This window comes from Protopterus annectens, chromosome 1.part1, assembly GCF_019279795.1.
Source record: "Protopterus annectens isolate FY-2018-M chromosome 1.part1, PAN1.0, whole genome shotgun sequence".
Classification (NCBI taxonomy): domain Eukaryota; kingdom Metazoa; phylum Chordata; order Ceratodontiformes; family Protopteridae; genus Protopterus; species Protopterus annectens.
Window position 1 is genome coordinate 781,152,131 of NC_056726.1, and position 19,424 is coordinate 781,171,554.

The following is a 19,424-nucleotide window of genomic DNA, read 5'->3' on the forward strand; positions in this document are numbered from 1 at the left end:
TCCTCCCGCTCATTCACACACATATATTCTGTCTTAGTCCTGCTGACCTTCATTCCTCTTCTCTGTAGAGCATATCTCCACCTCTCCAGAGTCTCCTCCACCTGTTCCCTACTTTCACTACATTCGTATATTTTCTGTTCTTGACACAATTGCTTTTATATTTATGTACATATACAGTTGCATAACTTTCCTTTTCATGCTATTTTTGACTGTATTGTCTTAGGCAGTTTATATTGTCTAACAAAAAAGGGTCCTCAGACCAGCCCACTTACCTAGTTTGCAGTTGTTAAATAAAATAAAGTAAATAAAGATCTATACCTGCATCGTGTTAGCAGTAGGGCTGACACACTTTGTCAGTCTTAATTTGCAGGAGGGTGCGTGCGGGTGGTAAGAGGAAGAACTGGAGGGAGTGTATGCACTTTATAGGCAGTGTTTCATGCCCTGAGTGACTTCATCATAGATCCTTCAGTCCCTGAGCATGGAAATTCCAGAAAAAAGAAGACAAATTTTGATTAGTGGAGAGAATAACCCACCCACAGGACCTGTCAGAGGAATCTATTCATAGATAATTGAATGCTGTTAGAGTATTTCTGTTTGCCCCATCTGTGTCCCTTGCAGTTCATAACCCACCCTAGGCCTTCTTGAAGGACACTGTAGCCTTGGAGTCCATGGTCTGTTCTAGTTGTCCAGTATACTTTCTGTGAAAAGTGCTTTCTAGTGTTTAGGTTGAACTTTGCACCCTTAATCCTGGTAGGCATGCCCCTCTCTGATGTCTTATTTTATTTATTTGACATTTGTTTGCTGAGAAGGTCTGATTAGGATAATACCCCATTTTCAGTGGCTGCCCAGGGAAAAGACCTCCACAAACTTTTCTGTTGATCATACTGCCCCATTGTCTTGTGCACCCCTGTAATGTTTCACTTTTCACCCTGTCTTTAAGTAAGAAAAGATTTAGCTGTTATAACATCTTGTCCTCTGTTCTATTTATTACCCTGGTAAGCTTTCTTTGTAACTTTTTAACTAGCTTAATATCCTTATTCCTATACAGTGCTAAAACTGAACATAGCTCAGGTTTGACTCAGGATCTTTAAGAGATAACTCAACATCTTTGTCCCCAGCGTCTGTTCCCTTAAGGATTAGGACACAGCACATTGTTGCTTTGTATGGGCTGCAGCTTTCTCTTTTTGTATCTAGAGGATTTTGTTGTTGATACTACCACACAACAGTCTTTTCTGTGCGTTTTTTGGTCATTTTTTTCAGGTTATTGTTCTGCTTTGAATTTAGTAGAATTTAGGAGACATATTTTGCACAGTAGAAAATGCTTATTGTGACCAAAGGAAAAAGTAATAAATTGATGGTGTTTACTTGTAAAACTGATGATGCATTGTATGCTTTTCACTGTACTTATTCCTTTGTTTAATGCTGTATAGTACAGACTGAAAGAAAGGTTGATATAAAAATGAGAGAGGTAATTAGAGGTATTGATTAGGAAGGTAAGAGTGTACTTCAGTAATTACCTTGATATAGTGTTAAGATCTTTAGGAATGTGATCTACAGAAGTATAGGTGTGTGTTAAGAAGATGCAGTATTAATTCTAAACACTGTAAGCTCCTGTAATGTAAATGTTTTTACTGCATGGAAATGTTTAATGTAGTATTTATTTTAATAATAAACTACTTCTTCTTCTTTCAGCTGCTCCCGTTAGGGGTCGCCACAGCCGGTCAACTGTCTATTTCTTCCTGTCCTCTGCATCTTGCTCTGTCACACCAGCTACCTGCATGTCCTGTCTCACCACGTCCGTAAACCTTATCTTAGGCCTTCCTCTTTTCCTGTTACCTGGCAGCTTCATCCTTAGCATCTTGTTCCCAATATACTCTGCATCCCTCCTCAGCACATGTCCAAACCAACGTAATCTTGCCTGTCTGGCTTTGTCTCCAAACCTTCCAACCTGGGCTGACCCTCTAATATACTTATTCCTAATCCTGTCCATCCTTGTCATACCCAGTGCAAATCTTAACATAAAATAGCAAAGATAATCCTCGGGAGAAGCAGCGTTCCTGATATAAATGTAAAAAGCAACCAGTCACTCAATGTAGGAACGCTACGGCTAACGTCTAAGCAACGTAATTCTACCAAAAACAAATAAGTAATCCAACGATTCAAAAGTATAGCATAGGAACGTTCTTTATTCAGTTCAGTTAGCGCTTTCACCCACAAGGGCTTCCTCAGACTGTACAAAGAACAAGTTAGCACAGTCCATTATATAGCCAACCAATGACATTAATAAAACAATTAATCAATTTTAAAAACAATCAAACTATCATCAGTAAAGCATTATCCTTTTACAAAGCATTAATACTAAATATAATGATTCCTAATCTCAAGCTATCTACATCTATAAAATCTATATATATTTAATAACAAATAAACATATATAATATATATGAAACATTTAAAAACTGTTACGCTAGTGTTTAAATACCAATGCACATCATTCACAATTCATCCAGAAGATGGTGCTATAACAAATGTTAAAATGTATAAATGTGAAAATGGATAACAACAATAATGAACTACATTTCTAAAAAATCTATAATTACGTTGCTTAGACGTTAGCCGTAGCGTTCCTACATTGAGTGACTGGTTGCAAATCTTAACATCTTCAACTCTGCCACGTCAAGCTCTGACTCCTGCCTTTTTGTCAATTCCACTGTCTCACACCCATATAACATAGCTGGTCTCACTACCCTCTTGTAGACCTTCCCTTTCACTCTTACTGGTACTCGTCTGTCACAAATCACTCCTGGCACTCTCTTCCACCCACTCCATCCTGCCTGTACTCTCTTCTTCACCTCTCTTCCACACTCACCATTACTCTGAACTGTTGATCCCAAGTACTTAAACTCATTCACCTTTGTGACCTCTACTCCCTGCATCCTCACCATTCCTCTATCCTCTCTCTCATTCACACACACGTATTCTGTCTTAGTCCTGCTCACCTTCATTTCTCTTCTCTCTAGAGCATATCCCCACCTCTCCAGAGTCTCATCCACCTGTTCCCTACTCTCACTACAGATCACAATGTCATCTGCAAACATCATAGTCCATGGGGACTCCTGTCTGATCTCGTCTGTCAACCTATCCATCACCATTGCAAATAAGAAAGGGCTGAGAGCTGATCCTTGATGCAATCCCACCTCCACCTTAAACGCATCTGTCACTCCCACCACAGACCTCACCACTGTCACACTACCCTCGTACATATCCTGTACCACTCTTACATACTTCTGTGACATTCCCGACTTCCTCATACAATACCACAACTCCTCTCTAGGTTCCCTGTCATATGCTTTCTCTAAGTCCACAAAGACACAGTGCAACTCCTTCTGACCTTCTCTGTACTTCTCCATCAACACTCTCAGAGCAAACATCGCATCTGTAGTGCTCTTTCCTGGCATGAAACCATACTGCTGATCACTAATCATCACTTCCCTTGTTAACCTAGCTTCCACTACTCTTTCCCATAACTTCATGCTGTGACTGATCAATTTAATCCCTCTGTAGTTACTACAGCTCTGCACATCACCCTTATTCTTAAAACTCTGTACCAAAACACTTTTTCTCCATTCCTCAGGCATCTCTCACTTTCCCAGATTTCATTAAACAATCTAGTTAAAAACTCCACTGCCATTTCACTTAAACACCTCCATGCTTCCACAGGTATGTCATCTGGACCAACAGCCTTTCCATTCTTCATCCTCTTCATAGCTATCCTTACTTCCTCCTTGCTAATCCACTGCACTTCATGATTCACTATCCGCACATCATCCAACCTTCTCTCCCTCTCATTCTCTTCATTCATCAGCCCCTCAAAGTACTCTTTCCATCTGCTCAACATACTCTCCTTGCTTGTGAGTACATTTCCCTCATTATCCTTTATCACCCTTACCTGCTGCATATCTTTACTAGCTCGGTCCCTCTGTCTAGCCAATCAGTACAGGTCCTTTTCTTCCTGCTTAGTGTCCAACCTTCCGATGATGAATAGTTCGAGCATTGAACAAGGCACAAAACCGACAGTGAGGGATGTCATGGTCTGGGCCTAAACAGGTGAAGCAGTAAGAATGAAAATCTCGGAGGTATTTGCTTTCCACAGGCAAGACAATTGTTAACTTTTTCTGACATCGGTTAGAGCAAGAAAAAAGGATCCCCCAATAGGGTACTTAGCTTTAGAAGATTAAAGGTTTGAAACTCGAAAAGCAAAAATTTCAGGTAGCCAACCGCCCTTGCAGACTGCTTCTGCTTCGGCTCCCGACGGCAAGAAAAGCTGATGTAATGGCGCCGGCTGCATGTTTTATACCCTGATGTCATGGAAGAGGTGACCTCATCCGCCACGCAGAAATAACAAGACTCTGGTATTTGGGCCGACTGAGGGCTACCTGCAGGCAGATAACCCAAGTGTGATGACTGCAACAGTGAAACATGAAGAACATCTATAACTATTCTAAGTGAGCTTTTCAGCTAATTTAACATCAAATATCACTTCTCTGAATATTGTATTACAATCTATATACCTCATACTTCTACTGCATTTCTGTCTTAATGTTTCTTTCACTCCTGAATAGAGATCAAAAAGGGTCTTTGGACAAGACCACACTTTTTGGCCACTAAACTCACTCACAAAGTCAGAAACTGTGGCTAAACTGCCATTTCTGAATCTTAACTAGTCCATCTTGCCACTTTGTGGAGGAAAGGTGGTGTAGCAGCAAAGAATGAAAGACAATAAGCATGGCAGTCTGTCAAGCAGGCTTAAGTTTACTGTGGGGGGGGGGGTATTTCTGCCTGCACAGAAACGCCTGACCCTGGCACTGTAAGCCCATCTCAAACAGCTAGTAAAGAAGCTTGGGGCTTAGGGCACAACACACCTACCCAATCTGGATGACAGTCCACTGTCAGCGGGTTTTCACTTCCTCCCCAAACTGGCGGCCCTCACACTCATCCTCCTCTTCTTGATCACCAATGTCATCCTACAAACCACCATATGTTGCCTAACTACACTTTCCCCTGCCACCACTTTACAGTCTCCAATCTCCTTCAGATTGGCCCTTCTACATAAGATATAATCCACCTGTGTGCATCTTCCTCCACTTTTGTATGTCACCCTATGCTCCTCCCTCTTGTTAAAATACGTATTCACCACAGCCATGTCCATCCTTTTCGCAAAATCGACTACAATCTGACCTTCTGCATTCCTTTGCTTAACACCATACCTACCCATCACTTCCTCATCACCTCTGTTCCCTTCACCAACATGCCCATTGATATCTGCTCCAATCACCAGTCTCTCACCCTTGGTCTGAGGAAGGCTGGTGTCACAGCCGAAAGCGCTTACCTTTGGAATTCAATAAACTTGTAAACTTGTATAACTACTGGACTGCTCTTCACGCTGCCAATTTGTTTCGTACCCTTGGGTACAGTCATCACCACGTCATCCAACTCACTCCAGAATTTTTCTTTCTCATCAATCGCACACCCAACTTGTGGAGCATATGCACTAACAACATTCATCATTACACCATCAATTTCCAGCTTCATAAACATCACTCTATCTGACACTCTTTTCACCTCCAAAACACACTTAGCATACTCTTTCTTCAGGATAACCCCTACGCCATAAACTACGGTTGCTTTTTTGTTTAAGTGAAATGGTCCTGAGATCCTTTTCAGCCACATCTTAGGCCATGGGGCACTAAAATGTAAATACACATTTATGATTAGAACTATTCAGTTAACATTTGCAGGCTTTGATAAACTTAGCAGTCTCTAGAAATGTATAATCTTTATACAAACTTGTGGTTCAAGGTCAGTGGCCTAATTAGTTTCCTCTTGAATGTGTGAAATCTCGGTAATATGTAAGAAAAGTCTTATTGACCAAATGAAAAATAAAGTTCATATTGCAGTAATCCACAACTATTTTGAGAAAAAAATCCTGTTACAGACAAAGCAACCTTTAACTTCAAATAAACATCTGGCTAATTAACTAGTTAATGAATTTTTATGAAGAGCATTTGGTCTTCCCAGCACTGGTTCCCAAATAAAAACTGTAACTCTGGATGTCATACTCATCTTCTTTACCAAAACTGGTGTCATTGATGATGTCACATTTTGATCCTTAGTCTCACATAGTGTATGAGCCAAACCTCTTATCTATTCCGATGCCCTTTGACAGTCTGTAAACATCTGCATAGCTTTTGGGAAAAACATCTTGAGCGCCGCAGGAAAGGATGTTTTGTAGTGCACATTTGTGACATTCTTTGATAACCAAAGTGCGGTCTCTGTAGCCAGGCAGTCAGTGCAAAATGTGATCTGTGTAAACTGGATGCTACTGGCTGCCATGGCTTGCATAGTACTTGTTCATGTCATATGTTATAACAAACTGCACAAATTGTACTTTTTCATTTCATATGTTGTAACAAACTGCATAATCACTGTGGCTTTCTTAGTCGTCTGTTCAGCTACATTTGGTAAGCTGTCACTGTCTCATGTGTTTTCTTAGAAAATTCAGTCCAAAATGCCAGCTTAGCTTTACCAAACTCAACACAATTTATAGCTTTCTTTTCCTCTAGCCCTCCATACAATCTCATATTATTCCTGCAATTTCTTATCCTCCATAACAGTCACCTGTTGCTGTGCGTTTCCTCAGTGTCTTCACTTACAGGTAAATCTGCACTCACACTGTAACCATTTTATGTATATATCTCCTCTGTTATCACTTCCTCTTCCATTGTTTTATTCCTAATCAGAACTTGTTATAATAGCTAGTTAAACTGCAGCAGTTGAACTTGACTTAGTCTACCAAATTAAACTGCATAAATTACATTGGATTCCATGCGTTTTATCAAACATACATTTTCTCAGTAAACGCAAGGGGTGGTAAAGCTTATCGAACGTTCAAAACCTCCAAGGTATGATTTGTCAGAGCAGGTAAATGGGGTCTGGGAAGGGGTGGATGTGTTTGTGTGTTAGGGTAAAGTAAGGGCATACCTTTAGTATGTGAAGTGTATAGGTAGTTGTATGTGTGTGTGTTTGTTTTGTATAGTGGTAGTCTTAACAGGAATTTTTTTAAGGTGTAGGGTTAGGGATGGGGGCATGGATATTATATAAAAAACATAACATTCTAGTCTTGTAGTTTCTTAATAATACACACAACCCCATTTTAAAGATGAATTTTAAAATATTTTCCTCATTTTACAGGCTGTGGAATTCAGAACATTCTGGGGGCAGAAATCAGAGCTTCGTCGATTCCAGGATGGTGCTATATGTGAGGCAGTAGTTTGGCAAGCAGAAACAATGTGTGAAAAGCGACTCATCCAAGAACAAATTATTCAGTATCTCTTGGAACTGTAAGTATTTTAGGCGTTACTAGGGAAAGGTAGTAGAGTAAACTAAGCACTCTTTCTCTCACGCGCACACACACACACACACACACACACACACACACACACACACATTCATTCACTTCGTGACTGTTGTAAACTATCAGTTGTAGACAAACTGTTAATGTAATTTTGCTCTTAAGTTAGTGGTGTATACCAAGTTTGTATTTACTTGTGTGATGACTGAAAATGAAACTGTTAGGTATACAGTTGCCAGTTTTATTAGGTAACAAAAGATAAAGATGTTTAACTTGGTTCATTTGTAAAAATAAAAATGCGAATAGTTTATAAGATTTTTCAGCTGCTCATTATAGATGTCAGCTTGACTTGGAATTAACCACAGATACCTACCCATCTTGCCCAGATGGCAGAACTTCAGACATCCCTAGAGTGGGGCTGATTTGCTTCCTATGCTGAGGTGAGATATGTGGTAGAAAAGGGTAAGCAACCCTTATTGTCTTTAATTCTTGTTTTTGTGACATTGCTGAGGTCAGCTTGTCTATTGGTTGATCTTATGCAGGTAAATTCCAGAGTAATAGGTACCCTTATTGAACTTTATTTTCTGTTTTTTCCTGTTAGCTATGTATTGTGCTGTATTTCATTAGTGATTGCTGCCTTCAGCCTTTTTGATTTTTGATAGCTTGGGAGATTTTTCCAAATCTGATGACCTTCTCCAACAAGATAACCAAAGAGCATGCTTATGGTCAAAGGATTATCAGTTTTTTTTTTAATTTCTCCAAGACATTTGGGTTTCCATTACCATGATGGGAATGGATCCCATTCCTAAGTCAAAGTGTGATTAAAGTTCATGAAATTAGTATTTCAGTCTGTGATGTTAGCCAAAAGTACTTTTCACAGCACCTGCAGTGTGCCCAGAATGGACTCATCCTGCAGTTTGTATGAATTACATGTATTGGTAACGTATCTAAATACACCTGTAAATTCTTTTTTTTATGAAACCCATTGCTCCTACTACTATTGGAACCATCTGGGTATCCTTATTCCACATTGCCCTCATTTCTGCCTGCAAATCCTGGTATTTTATGATTTTGTCTCTCTCTCTCTCTACACAAGACACTAGTCACTGGGTGTAGCAATTTCAGTGATCAGTGCTACTTTTGTCTTCTTTTCCTAGACTACTATATCTGTTTTTCTCGCATCTACTTTTTGAACTGTTGGTAATGGGTGATCCCAAGTGATATAAACGTCATCATTGTAATGCTTTGTGGCTAATATTTCAAATGCTTCTCAGTTACTTCATATCTATAATGTTTGCACAATCCCCAATGCAGCAATCTTGCCACATTGTTATGCATTTCAGTCTACAGGGCTTCTGCCATTAATGCATCACACCCAGCAACAAGGTGTGCGACAGCTTCCAAATCTGTTTTACAAAACCTGAATTTGTCTGTTTCTCCATGTTCAATGGATTTTATAAACCAACTTGTATGTATTCCACTGTGTTGGGCCACCACTATCACCTTCAGGGCCTTTTCTGTGTAGGGGAAGACTACTCATTTATTGTTGTGGGCATCTCACATGATTTAAAAAGAATACTTTACTCTGTAGTGGGTCTTTATGTAGCACACCAGAAGGTTTTAACCTCCAACAAATGGCTTCTGAACGCAACTGCACCAAAAACAGGGAAATGTCAGGAAGCTGTTTACCAGGAAATCTGCAGGTAGGATGTATGATGCCTTACAGTTCCAATTAACCCTCTGAAAGCACCAGTCAATGAGAGGCACAGCCTTGTCTACCCCCTCCTCCCACATGGCTTTATCTCCTAGTTTTCTTGCTTGCCCTACTTTTGCCTTTTCCTTGAAGGCCATCGGAATTACCCATTCTAAAGACTTAAACCTTGCTTGTGGTATAGGACCTGCTGGAGAGACAGGTATGTTTACCAGAGACTACCCCTTCTCAGTAACAGGCTCCCCATCCATATGAAAGCAGAGAGTTCCCCTAACCCAATTCAAGTGTAACGTGGACAATTGGATGGGGAACAGGAAATGTATCCATGGTTTGATACCTATGTCTCTAATGGACACAGGCAGCTGTAAGTGGTTCATCTCCCAGGCCCTTGTTTACACTTACCAAGGGTACCAGAACTTGTCAGAGGTTTGGGCTGCATGGCTAGGCTTAAGAAGAAGATGATTATAATAGGAGAATGAATGAATTTTTGTTACATGAGAATACTTTTGTTATGTTACAGCCGACAGATGTGAAGAAGCATATAGCGACAGTTAACATGGTAATTTATGAATTACAGGTAAATGGAGATATTTCCACTGAGTTGTTTAATTATTTAACTGTACCATCATCACCTGTAATGCCCACATTATATGGCTTGCCTAAAGTCCATAAAAAATTTGAAAGAACCCCCTATGAGATCTATTATTTCAGGAAGGGGATGGGTGACAGAACACATCTCCCTCTATTTACAATCAATACTGGGTGTATTTGACTAAATTGTGAAGCTATATAAAAGATGATACGGAGGGCTTTTTAAAAAAAAATGTACAATTAGTATGAAGAACAGACTGATGCAGAGTTTTATATGGGTAACACTTGATATCAATTCTCTATTTACAGTTATATCAAATGATTATGGCATAAAAGCCATAAGGGATTTTCTACATTGTGAAACAAACTAATTGAATTGTGAAATATCAAATATTTGTTTAATATTAGACAGGGTGTTAACCAATAATTTGTTTTTATTTAATAATCAACTTTATTTGCAAAAATCTAGGGTAGCAATGGGGACATCAAAAACAAATTGATATGCCAACTTAGTGCCTGGCACTTGGGAGAAGGAGTTTAATTTTAACAATGCATCCCCATATTATAACAATGTTTTATTCTATGTTCGTTTTGTAGATGATAGTTTTCTGGTTTGGCGAGGATGACATACTTTTAGAACAGTTTATGAATTGTTTAGACACTACAACTGATTTTCTAAAGTTTAAAATGAATTGTTCTGTGCAATCTATAGAATTTCTTGATGTTAAAATTGACAGAAATGAAAAGGTGTTCATGCAAATAGATATGTACATAGAGATAGCATGCACGTACCTCATGTTTTTAAAGGAATTGTAAAAAGCCAAATATTAACGGCCAGTAGATTAAATACAAACAAAGAAAAATTCTTGGATCAAATGAATGAAATGTCCCACGAATTTATGGAGAGGGGCTATGATCAAAGTCTGTTAGAAACAAATATGCAGGATATAATAGCTTGTAGATCAAATATAGCTAAACCATACTTTGCAAAAAATAATGGTAATGATGATACAGAAAATCGGAAAGGTGCTAATAATAAAAAGAAGGATATAGATATGTAACAACATACAAGAAAAGAACACAAAAGTTAAGGAAAATAATTGCAGAAAACTGGCATATTTTACAAGCAATGCCAGGTTTAAAAAAAGTGATAGGAGATGAACCAAAATTTGCATGTAGAAATGGTAAGAGGATAAAACAAATGCTATGTTATAAGGAGATGAAGCAGAAGAATAAAGTGGTAAATAAGAAAAAGGGCACATTTCCTTGCCACAGCTGTGTATGTTGTTCATACATTATAACAGAAAATATATTTATCCATCCAGTAACTTTGTTTAGATTTTGTTTTTGATAAATTTGCAACTTGTAACACTGAAAATATAATTTATCTTGCTACCTGCACACAATGTGATGCTTTTTATGTAGATAAATCAGTAAGAAGGTTAAAGGATAGAATTATAGAGCACCATTCCGACATACGAAGAAAAATGATTACAAATGCATTGGCTAAACACTGTTTAGATAATATGACACATGATTTTAAATATTTTATTTATTTATTTTATTTTACATTTGTTGACCGGGCTAGTCTAACTGGATATATGTCCATTTTCAGTAGAGGCCCAGGGAGAAAAGCTCCAACATACATACAAAAAAGAATGAGTGATAAGCTCCAAGACAGATATAATAAAACAATATAAAAGGTTACAACAGTCAAACTTAACATATTTTGGTAATATAAAGTACAGTACACATAGTAAGCATAACTCACGTAGTACATGGTAAATATACAAAAAAATGTTACTATTTACATATATACATATATTTTAGTTTTCATATCATAGTATTTGGTTTCTTAAGGGTAAGTCTATACGGGTGTGGAGAGAAAAATATTAGTCAGGGTTAGTACAGGGGCATAACCAGTGGGTATGGAGGAGAAGTTTTAGCTTCTGTTTAAAAAGTATTAAAGAGGCCAGAGAAATGAGTTCAGTGGGTAATATATTCCAGTGCTTTCCCACAGCATTAGAGAAGATGGAGTCTCCTGCCAAGTTGTTGGTTTTGCAAGTATTGATAAGTATTTTGTTTGAGGAGTGTAAGCTCCTGAGTTTGTTGTAGGTGGTGATAATGCTAGTGAGTATTGGAGTGTTGGTGGGTTACTACAGGGTTTTATGGACTATAGTAAGCTGGTGAAACAGAATTTGGTTAGGAAGTTCAAGCCAACCCAGTTGCTTTAGGTTAAGACAATGATGTGTTCTAAAAAGAGAGGCAGTTGCAAATCTTGCAATATTATTGTAGGAGACTGACAGTTTATTTAGGTTGCTCTTAGAAAGGTTAGTATAGATAGGAGAAGCATAAAGTAGAGTGGAGATTAAGTGAGTTCTGGCTATAGCGGTCCTGGCCACTGGAGTAAGAAAGGGTTTAATTCTATAGAGGGATCCTAATTTTTTGTTGATTGTTTTAACTGTGCTGTTTATATGAATGTCGAAGTTGAGGTTGCTATCTATTGTTATACCTAGAAGTTTGGTGGTAGGTTCAGGAGATATGAAAGTGCCATTATTAGATGTAAGAGAGAAATTTATTAGGGTGGACTTTCGGGTTGGTGTGAACAGTAAATATTTAGTTTTTTGGGGGTTTAGGAGGAGGCAGCGGTTTAAAAACCATTGTTCTGCAGTATTGAATGCATTTTGGGTAAGGGACTGTAGTTCAGTTGGAGAAGTGGCTGAACAGATAATTGTAGAGTCGTCGGCGTATTGAATGCAGGTGGTTTGAGGAATTGCAGAGTGAAGGTCATTGATAAAGATTGAAAATAGTAGTGGGCCTAATATAGAGCCCTGAGGAACACCAAGAGTAAAGGGGAGGAGGTTAGATAGTTTATTGTCCCATAGCACAGCTTGCTGTCTGTTGTCTAAGATTTGAACCAATTTAATGCTAGGGGATCAAGAGAAAAGGATTTTAGAATATTTATGAGGAGCTGGTGATCGACAATATCAAAAGCTTTGGATAAATCAATAAAGACTGCAGAGGAAAGAGTATTATTGTTCCGTTTTTTTTTGTTAATGCAGTCTGTGAAGGATAGGAGGGCAGTGGTGGTACTGTGGAATGGTCTAAATCCATGTTGGCGGTTGGAAAGTAATTTATTTTGGAGTAGATGGTTGAGTAGTTGCTTATGGATACATTTTTCCATTATTTTTTGTAGGTGAGATAGTAGGGCTATAGGACGGTAGTTAGAGAAGTCATAGGAGTTCCCACCTTTATGTAGTGGGATGATATAAGAAATTTTCCAGATAGGTGGGATGGTACCTTCATTTATGGTACTGTTAATAAGAATGGAGATGGGATAGAGGCTAATGCTTTAGCCCCTTTTTGCAGGTATTCTGCTGGGAGTTGGTCTGCTGAGGGGATGGTAGGTTTTAGTTTTTGGAGAAGGGAGCAGATAAAGGAAGTAGAGACTGGTTGTAACTGAAAAGGTGGAGGTGGGTTTGTCATGGTTGTAGGCAGTTTTGAAGTATCAGGAGAAAGGTGACTAGCAAGAGTTTGGATGGCTTGTGTGAAGAAGGAGTTAAAGGCATTAGCAGTATCGGTGGGATTTTCATGGCTAGTGCCTTGTGGGTTAGGTGTGCTACATTGTCCTGGGTATAGTAGTTTGTTGATGCTATTCCAAAACTTTTGTGGTATTTTTTGGTAAGTTTGCTGTATCTGGTAATAATAGTCTTTTTTGTCTAAGAGGATGGCTTTTTTGTCAGATTTCTTAGTTGTCTAAAGGTTTGGTGATCTGTAGGATCCTTAGTATTACGCCATTTGGCCCAGGATTTGTTTCTCTGATGGATTTTTTGTCTAGTGGTGTTTGAGAGCCAGGGGGCAGGCTTAGTTTTATTTCAAACAGTACGAGTTTGGGCATGGTGGTCAAGGGTAGCTAAGAAAGTGGAATTAAAGTATTTTACAGCTTCATTAAGTGGAAGTGATTTAAGTGGAGACCAATTACAGTGTCTAAGTTCTGTTTGGAAGAATTCAGGGTTAAAACACTTTTTGGTACGTATTGTCCTAAAAGTGTTGGGAAAAGTTAGGTTAGTTTTATTCCTGATTAAATAAGTTTGTGAGTGGTCACTTAGGTCATCTGGGAGAGTACCTACTCTGTATGTAAGGTGAGGAGTATTAGTCAGAATCCAGTCTAAGGTACTTTCTTTGTTATTAGTTTTATTGATTCTAGTAGGGGAATTAATATGTTGTGAAAAGCCATATAGGTTAATGTGGGTATTAGGGTGTACATTACTACAAGAGTTCCAGTCTACATTAAAGTCCCCTAGGACTATAGTTTCTTGTGGGATGTTAATAGAGAGCCAGTTAAGGATATTTTCAATGGTATTAATGTTATCTCTTGGGGGAAGGTAGATGCAAATGAGGTATATGGATTTACATGGGTTAACCTGCAATTTAGAAATGAGAATTTCAGCATTATTGTTGGAAGGTGGTTTAAGGGTTACAGTGGTGATTTGTAGCTCTGTTTTGTAAAGGATTGCTACTCCACCTCCTTTTTTGGTTGTGCAGTCTAGTCTCAGAATATTATAGCTAGGAGGGGTGACATTGTTGTCTTTGGTTGTAGGCTTTAGCTATGTTTCAGATAAACATAGGATGTCAAATAGGTGGACATCTAGGAGGGCATGGAGGTGGCCAATTTTATTGTTGATGCTACGTATGTTAAGTTGAGCTATAAGGAGAGAGTTAGAAGGTTCAGTAGGGGCCTGGGTTTTACTGTTGTTAGAGTTGGAATTGTGAGTAGGAGTTATGGTGTTTGGGCCAGGGTTGGGATGGATGTCCCCATCTAGTAAGGAGTGGAGGTAAGTTTTATTAAAGGTGTAACGAGGTTTGTAGTAATAGTCAACTAACTTTCTAATTTTTAGTATGATGTACCTAATGTGTGCTAGTCTATGAAATTTGGCTTGTAGGTAGCAGGGTTTATATGTGGTGTTTATGAAATTTTGAGAGATAGGAAGTGTAGGTGTTAAAGTATGTTTGGAGGGGAAGGATATGGAGACATTTAATGTTTGTTCGTAGGAGGTAAGCAGATAAGTAATAGTAAGTGGAGGGAAGAGTGTTAAGAGGAGTATTTGTATTTGGAGCGGGGTGGTTAAAATAGCCATTGTATTAGGTGATACAGTGGATGAACAATGGAGGTAAAAAAGTATAGGCAGGTTAGAAGATAAGTTAGTCAGTGAGATGATGTAAGTGGGAGGGATGGGAGGTAAGGTAATTAATTGGTAATGTGTTATAATTAGTGAGGGTTGGGAGTAGTAATTAGATCATCTGCTAGATTGGTTTTGATTTGAAGGGGGAGTGGTTTTAGAGAAATAAATTTAGGACTACTGGGGGCGGGTGAGAATTGGGGGCAGGTAGAGCAGCGGAGTGAGCCCGCAGGGCGAACGGAGCGGATAGAGACCACTGTGTGAAACAGGCAAGGAGAAACAATCAATGAATTGCTGACTGATAGGGTAAGTTAGGGTGGAGTAGTTGGGGCTCCATTTCTGAAGATGATTTTAATGCAAGAATGCTTTTAGTGGGGAGGGCAGAGGTTTAGCAGATTCCCTTTAAAAATTTCTAGCGCTACTAGGAGTTGAAAAGCCGAAACCCGCCACAGTCCCTCCTCATATTCAAGCATTTAAGGATTCTTGCAAGTACCTCCCTAGAGCTGGTTTCTTTGTCCCCAGACCCAGGAAACCTCAACAAATTTTATAGAGTAGATGAAAAGCTTAAGTGTTTAAGTAATTGTGTAACAAACCAAGTGACAATTTTTTTGGAAGTCACATAGAGATTGGAGCAAACGTCTGTTGCTAATCCTTTTCAGAATGTCTAAGGGTTGGGTGTCTGATAGATCTAGAAAAATAAGATCTGAAGTTGTTGTTTTCATTTGCTCTTCAACCTGTCGGACATGGATCCGGGACAGATACGACTCCGGACACATTTCTCCAGCATTGGATCCGAGCTCCAAGCTCCTCCCCTACCCATAATGCCCCCGTCTCCTTCTGCTGTTCAGATCTCGTTTGCCTCTCACGTTGCAAACACTGTGGTCCACTGCTCCAGGCTTTTTTGGTAAGTGTGTTTAATTTCGTGACTTAGAAATATTTAGATAGAAAGAGAATCTCTTTCTTTCTTTTCCTATCACCTCCCATTTTGCGTTTATGCGTCAGTTAAAAAAGAAAAAAAAATCTTTCCTTGCTCCCGCTGTTCTATCTCTAGGAGTGTGTGTGTGTGTGTTTTTCTGTTTGGGCCTCTCTCTTAGTAAGATGTCAGAGACATCCAAACCAGGCTTACGCAAGTGCACAGAGTGTGGCCATAAGCTTTCCCCAGGTGATGGCTACACAATCTGTGTTTGCCTAGGGATTGCCCATCTTGATTCCTCCTGCTCGATCTGCATGGGGTTCAATCCCCACACATTTATCAACAGGAGGAATAAACTTGTACTCAAGGGCCTTCTCGCTCTACCTATTACAGGGCCCAGGCTACCCCTTCTACGTCTACTGCTGCTGCTACTTTGGTCTCCCCCCGGCCTCTGCAACTCAACCTCCCACAAAGAGGACCGGGGATGGAGATGAGCACAAGCACAGAGACAGCCCGAGGAAGTGGTCCCCCGACTGCTATTCCTCAGCTGAACCACCAGCCAAGCTCTGCTTGGTCCTAGCAGTGGTTCTTCCTGACTCCGTTCTCCCTGTTTCTCCTCAGATTACACCTCATCGCCTCTCTAGCCAGTGTCAGTGGCCTCTTCCTCCAGATCTACCCGCAGTTTTTCCAAAGCCAAGGTGGACAGGATGATGCAGAGATTCATTCACACCCTGATACAGATGGGAGTCTTGCCTGCCCCCCCCTCCCTCTGGAGTGGGGGGGGGGCATGCAGTCCGCCTTCTTACTGATTACTTCTTTTCCATTCCGACCCCCGGTTTCAGACCCGAGGACCCTCTGCATTGATAGTAACTGGTTCCTCGTCGCCGGCCGTTACCTTGAGTGGGTCGGATCCGACTAGCTTGGAGCCATAGCTTCAACACCAGATCCGAGGGGATGGTTAAGGCTCCGAGTTTTTCGGAGCAGAGCCTTCGAATTGGAGTCTCGGTGCCTGGAAGTTTGGCTTCCCTTGTTGATCCAGAGGATTATGGACCCGATCATAACCCCAATTCAGGGAGTTTGTTCTCCTTCAGTCTTTGACGTGGTAGAGAGGGTCCTCTCAATCTCATTAAGACCCTTGATGATCTCGTCCTCGGAATCCGTCCTGGCTCCCTCTGTTTCTGGTCCGGATTCCACCATCCTACAACTTCAGGGACAGCCTGCTGCCTCTCTGCTCCAGGGAGCTCCCACACGGGAACAGCTAGATGTTTGAGTCCTCCCCAGAGACCCCCCCCCCAGGAGGTTCTTCAAAAATGCATGTGTAAAAGGAGGCACTTGGACTCCCCGTTGGAGTCTCTCATGGAGGACACCGACCTGGAGAAAGGGAAGGGTTCCCCCTGATCCCTTCCAGAAGATGTCTCATTTAGAGACATCATGGAGATCCTGCGGCAGCTCGGAGGGTGGTTTGTCCAAAACCCCAACCCTGATGAGTCTGTGTTCCTGGAGGTGTTTGATGAAGGACCCGCTACTTCCTGGGTGTCCCCTCCCGCAGATCCTCTAGTGGAACTTGCTACATCTCGGGCATGGAAGGAGCCCGACACAGTGGACATATCCCCAAACACCCTGATAAGGTCATCAGCACCCCTACCGAAAAACCACACTGATCAAAGGGACCCCTATTGGAGCCATGATGGTGGCAGGGCTACCAAGAAGGAGCTCGCACAGGAGAGCTCCACAGTCCATCCACCGGACCGTGAGTTTAGGAAATTGGACCATTTCAGGAAGTTGGCCTGGGCTTCAGCAATGTTCTCTATATGTGCACTAAACTACATGGCACATGTTGTTAGGCTTCAGCGAGACTTAATGAAGGAGGTTGCCGAGTCTACCTCAGGGTTCATGTCGACGGAGGATATGAAGGTTTTCTCCTCTTGAATGGTCATCCTCACCTCCATTGCCAATACCTCTATGTGGCTTCTCTCTCATGCTACTGAGAGCGCCACCAGAGCTGCCAGAGCAGGCATTGCCAGCAGGCGTTATGCCTGGGCCCCGACTTTGTACCTTCAAGGCATCATTTACAAATGCCCTGTATGATGGTTCCACTCTCTTTGGAAAGACAGTACATGATACACAGGTCCAGACTGAGAAGGGCGGGAATACTGTTAGCCATCGTAATCCGCTTCTCAATGCCTCAACTATTCTTCTCCAGGAATCAGCGGAGGGTGAAGAAGATGTGGTTCTGGAAGTCTCAGGGCTATTCCCAGGATGCTCAGGACTCGCCTTCCCCCAGAGGTAGAGGGGGATTCGACAGATGCTGCCCTTATGGCAGATGGGGCCTGAGGAACCAAGGGTCTCGGGACTCGTTCTTGGGCAGGCCCACACAGCAGCCCTGAAGGGTTGCCTGGCTGTGCTCGTCTGTGGAGGCAGTCGGGGGTCGATTATCGCTACACCCAACAGACTGGGAGTCTGTCACAGACGGTCAATGGGTGTTACGAATCATATCCAGAGGATATTCAATTCCCTTCCATTGAAGGCCGTTTCCGGCCAAACGCCTCCCGGACGTTCCACCGGTGCAAAGGGAGGCAGCAGCACAGGAAAGTTCCAAGCTGTCATCCAGCCCATCCCTCCAAGCCAGTCTGGATTAGGCATTTATTCCAGGTTCTTTTTAGTGCCATACAAAATAGGGAACTTGAAGCCAATTCTGGATCTCTGTACCCTGAATATGTCAGTTGCCAAGACGAAATTCTGGATGGTCACACTCCAATCTATCCTGCCTTTCCTGCAGGAGAACGACTGGATGTGCTCAGTAGACCTTCAAAATGTGTACTATCACATCAAAATGGACAGATGCTCTTGGAGGTTTCTCCGCGTCCGGCTGGGGGCCAGTCATCACCAATTTAGAGCACTACCCTTTAGTTTCACCACAGCTCCCAGGGTGTTCACCAAAGTGATGACGGTGGTAGCAGCTCACCTGGTGGCTGCAGGGTTTCCAGGTCTTCCCCTACCTGGATGATTGGCTTATTTCCACCCCCTCCAGACATCGATTTCCTTATCCAAACCACCCACCAGTTGGGCATCATCATCAATCTCAACCAATCCCTTTTAGAACCGGTTCAAGTTCTGGACTTCATTGTAGCCTGGTTGGACACCGCTCAGACCAAGGTTTTCCTGACACCCGACAGACTTCAGTCCCTCAACTTCATGTCTTGCACGCTCAAGTTCCAACTCCTACAGCAGAGTTTCTTTTAAGGGAGTTGGGGTCCATGTTGGCCAAGATCACCCTCGTTCCCACAGCTCGGTTGCACATGAGGGTACTCCAATAAACTCTAGCAGTCCAGTGGACATTTCTAGATCTACCACTGTCACATCCTGTTCGTCTATTGTGAGCATGCACAGATTCTCTTCTTTGGTGGATTCAGTCCCTGGATCATCATCTTCTCGGTCGCCCATTTATTCTTCCCACCCCTTTGACCACAGATGCCTCCCTGCTCAGGTGGGGAGGTATTGCTTGGGAAGGACAGTTCAAGGCACGTGGTCATCCCAGGAGACCCAGTTGCATATCAACGTCCTGGAGATGAGGGCAATGCTATTGGTGTTGCAAGTTCTTCATGCCCATCTTCCCCT

The 19,424-nt window shown here is 41.3% G+C and overlaps 1 protein-coding gene across 2 annotated transcripts in view; it reads left to right on the forward strand.

Annotated features, from left to right (window-relative positions):
- Positions 1 to 19,424, forward strand: part of NOL6 (nucleolar protein 6) — a 1,772,660-nt gene that overhangs the window by 788,914 nt on the left and 964,322 nt on the right. For both annotated transcript variants that reach the window (XM_044078098.1, XM_044078107.1), the window contains exon 14: positions 7,252 to 7,400. In XM_044078098.1, coding sequence (XP_043934033.1) covers positions 7,252 to 7,400 — 149 coding nt within the window. The remainder of the gene's footprint in view (positions 1 to 7,251; positions 7,401 to 19,424) is intronic.